The sequence below is a fragment of the Nanorana parkeri genome, unplaced genomic scaffold (genome assembly GCF_000935625.1).
Source record: "Nanorana parkeri isolate BGI_ZX_2015 unplaced genomic scaffold, ASM93562v1 scaffold3603, whole genome shotgun sequence".
Taxonomy (NCBI): domain Eukaryota; kingdom Metazoa; phylum Chordata; class Amphibia; order Anura; family Dicroglossidae; genus Nanorana; species Nanorana parkeri.
In genome coordinates, this window is record NW_017309871.1 from 5018 (window position 1) to 8597 (window position 3580).

Here is a 3580-nt window from a genome sequence, read left to right on the forward strand (position 1 = left end):
TGAATGGTCCCTTACATCCAGAAACGTCTGGTAGTTGTCACAGGGGAAGCTCAGGAATCCTCGGGGGGCTCGGACGCTCTCTATGTAGTAGAGGGGGGCTCGTAGATGGTTGCAGGCCACCGAATCCACCATAGCTGAGGAGACAACACATGAGGGGGAAACACAAATCAGACAACAACCTGACGGACACAGCCGGGAACTTCAACAGTCAGATCCCCATCAGGAAGCCCGAGGACGGTACTACTACTACTACCACTACCACTACCACTACCACTACTAACTACTACTACTACCACCATCCAAATAAAATAATATTAAAGACGTCCGTCGGGTTTTCATCAAAATATCTGTTTCCTTGCAGAAAGGCCAAGACACTGATATCGCGCCCCGGACCTCATTGGATGACCACAGAGAAGAAGGAAGGTTGTGTAACACAGACTCCGCCCTCCGGGAAGTAGAAGGTTTTAGATATTTCTCAGAAGGGAAACCATGGTGATAACCATCTTCATTAACATGACATTCTCCCCAAACTACGCAACTGAGAGTCGCAGAGCCAGACAGGTCACCTGACCCAATGACAGGGGCCCGGAATATATCGGCACCCACAACAAATTCGGGATGAAAGATCTGAGATTCATCCCAATGATACAACTTCAGATGGACAATCTCTGGTCTGCCACGGCTCCGTAGACGTGTGGTGGGAATGCTTCATCTTCGGGTCTTATGTCTCCATTTCTCAGAGCACAGACAATTCCTCAGAAGAAGCATCAGGCCTGTTATCGAATGTTCACAGCAATGCTGGTTGGCTTGACCTGAACCTTGACCCTGGAGGGTCTTCATAAACCTGGTGATTGTCCTTCCTCGAGAGAGAAGAATTTGTTCTGTCCTCTACGTCTGGTTGTTGCTGCCTCTGGAGACCTCCCGGAGGAACATTTATCCACAACTCCTAAAACCCGACAGGATCTGGTTTTGTGGGGAATTCTCCAACACGAAGACGTCAGCCAGTTACTGGGTCACATTTCTTGGCTTTCTTCTACATTCTCAAGAAACGTAGAATGTGACACAGACCCAACACTCAGGTCCAATTAGGCTTTAAAGGCCAGGACAGGGCGTCTTCTTATGGTTCATGGTATCTCTCCATCTCTGCTCATCTAAGAGGAATCCACAACAACCTTTCACAGCTTCTCCAGTCTGAGGGGCCCATCCTGAGGTGGTGACACTTGTACTAACCTCTGACCCCTCTCGAGTAGAGTAGGGAGCTCACCGCCAACATGTCAAAGCACAAGAAACCCCAAGTAGTGTTCCCATGGGGGGGGAGTAGGTTGTGGGATGTCCTCAGCAGGAGTAGGAGAAGGATCCATAGGAGTTCATTAAGCCGATGGGTAATAAATATCTGGACCAACCCAACATATCTGAGCACCGCATTCCCAAAGGACTCATCACAAAGAGCAAACTGTACTATTTGGACTGGTTTAGTCCTTTGATAAGCAGACGGGGCAAACACCGACAGACCACAAGGCCACGAGGATCACCGATAAGTATTCACGTTCTGGAGACCACATCCCCGTACAGCCTCCATTTTGTTCTCCCGTCTCTGGTATCCAGGACTCGTCTGAGGGACAAAGGTCGGGTTATTGCAGTGATGTTCCAGAAGGGCCGGTTTGTGCCGCTCCTGCAATTTTTAAAATCCCGCTAGTCATTCTTCACCATGTTTCTTGGAGTCACCATTGTCTCTGGAGTCACCATTGTCTCTGGAGTCACCATGTTTCCCGGAGTCACCATTGTCTCTGGAGTCACCATTGTCTCTGGAGTCACCCTGGTCTCTGGAGTCACCATTGTCTCTGGAGTCACCATTGTCTCTGGAGTCACCATTGTCTCTGGAGTCACCATGTTTCCCGGAGTCACCCTGGTCTCTGGAGTCACCCTGGTCTCTGGAGTCACCCTGGTCTCTGGAGTCACCATTGTCTCTGGGTTCACCACATACACAGAATTCATCACGTAGAAACTCACAGAGGGTAGTGCTGGAGAGGAAGGCCAGTTTGCTGGGACATCCATTCATGTGTTGCCCCCCATTGGGGTAGAAATCGAAGTGCCCGGTGGGTTTGATTGTGCCGAGACCTGTGTGTGTGGATAGAGATCTGGTGATTAGAGGCAGAAGAACCACAACGAAAGAATTCAGAAGCGCGGACTGTAAAGAATCTCACCGAAGACGGGATCCGCGTCTGTGTGAATGATGTCAACTAACTCTGCGTCCGAGGAGTCCAGGTGAAGGGATTTCTCGGTGTCCTCGAAGTGCGGCCGAGCCGGGTCCAGGCCTGCGTCACCGGGATCGGCAAAGAGCAAATATCGGCTTCACTTTTCCTTCATTTTATACATTCGTAAAACTTCTTCTTCACAACAGAGGTTTTAATTCCCAAAGGACTCATCACAAAGAGCAAACTGTACTATTTGGACTGGTTTAGTCCTTTGATAAGCAGACGGGGCAAACACCGACAGACCACAAGGCCACGAGGATCACCGATAAGTATTCACGTTCTGGAGACCACATCCCCGTACAGCCTCCATTTTGTTCTCCCGTCTCTGGTATCCAGGACTCGTCTGAGGGACAAAGGTCGGGTTATTGCAGTGATGTTCCAGAAGGGCCGGTTTGTGCCGCTCCTGCAATTTTTAAAATCCCGCTAGTCATTCTTCACCATGTTTCTTGGAGTCACCATTGTCTCTGGAGTCACCATTGTCTCTGGAGTCACCATGTTTCCCGGAGTCACCATTGTCTCTGGAGTCACCATTGTCTCTGGAGTCACCCTGGTCTCTGGAGTCACCATTGTCTCTGGAGTCACCATTGTCTCTGGAGTCACCATTGTCTCTGGAGTCACCATGTTTCCCGGAGTCACCCTGGTCTCTGGAGTCACCCTGGTCTCTGGAGTCACCCTGGTCTCTGGAGTCACCATTGTCTCTGGGTTCACCACATACACAGAATTCATCACGTAGAAACTCACAGAGGGTAGTGCTGGAGAGGAAGGCCAGTTTGCTGGGACATCCATTCATGTGTTGCCCCCCATTGGGGTAGAAATCGAAGTGCCCGGTGGGTTTGATTGTGCCGAGACCTGTGTGTGTGGATAGAGATCTGGTGATTAGAGGCAGAAGAACCACAACGAAAGAATTCAGAAGCGCGGACTGTAAAGAATCTCACCGAAGACGGGATCCGCGTCTGTGTGAATGATGTCAACTAACTCTGCGTCCGAGGAGTCCAGGTGAAGGGATTTCTCGGTGTCCTCGAAGTGCGGCCGAGCCGGGTCCAGGCCTGCGTCACCGGGATCGGCAAAGAGCAAATATCGGCTTCACTTTTCCTTCATTTTATACATTCGTAAAACTTCTTCTTCACAACAGAGGTTTCATAGAATCCCGACCAGGGCCGGACTTACTCTCTCCGCTGCCCCAGGGCCAGGCTCCTCACAGATGCCCCTCTACTCCCAGATGCCCCTCTACTCGCAGATGCCCATCTACTCCCAGATGCCCCTCTACTCGCTGATGCCCCTCTACTCCCCGATGCCCCTCTACTCCCCGATGCCCCTCTACTCCC

The 3580-nt window shown here is 50.8% G+C and overlaps 1 protein-coding gene across 1 annotated transcript in view; it reads right to left on the minus strand.

Annotated features, from left to right (window-relative positions):
- Positions 1-3161: 3161 nt before the first annotated feature.
- The window catches only part of LOC108803323 (pancreatic triacylglycerol lipase-like), an 18515-nt gene continuing 18096 nt past the window's right edge, over positions 3162-3580 (minus strand). Inside the window, exon 6 of the mRNA XM_018575171.1 lies at positions 3162-3272. Within this exon, the coding sequence (XP_018430673.1) occupies positions 3162-3272 (111 nt within the window). The remainder of the gene's footprint in view (positions 3273-3580) is intronic.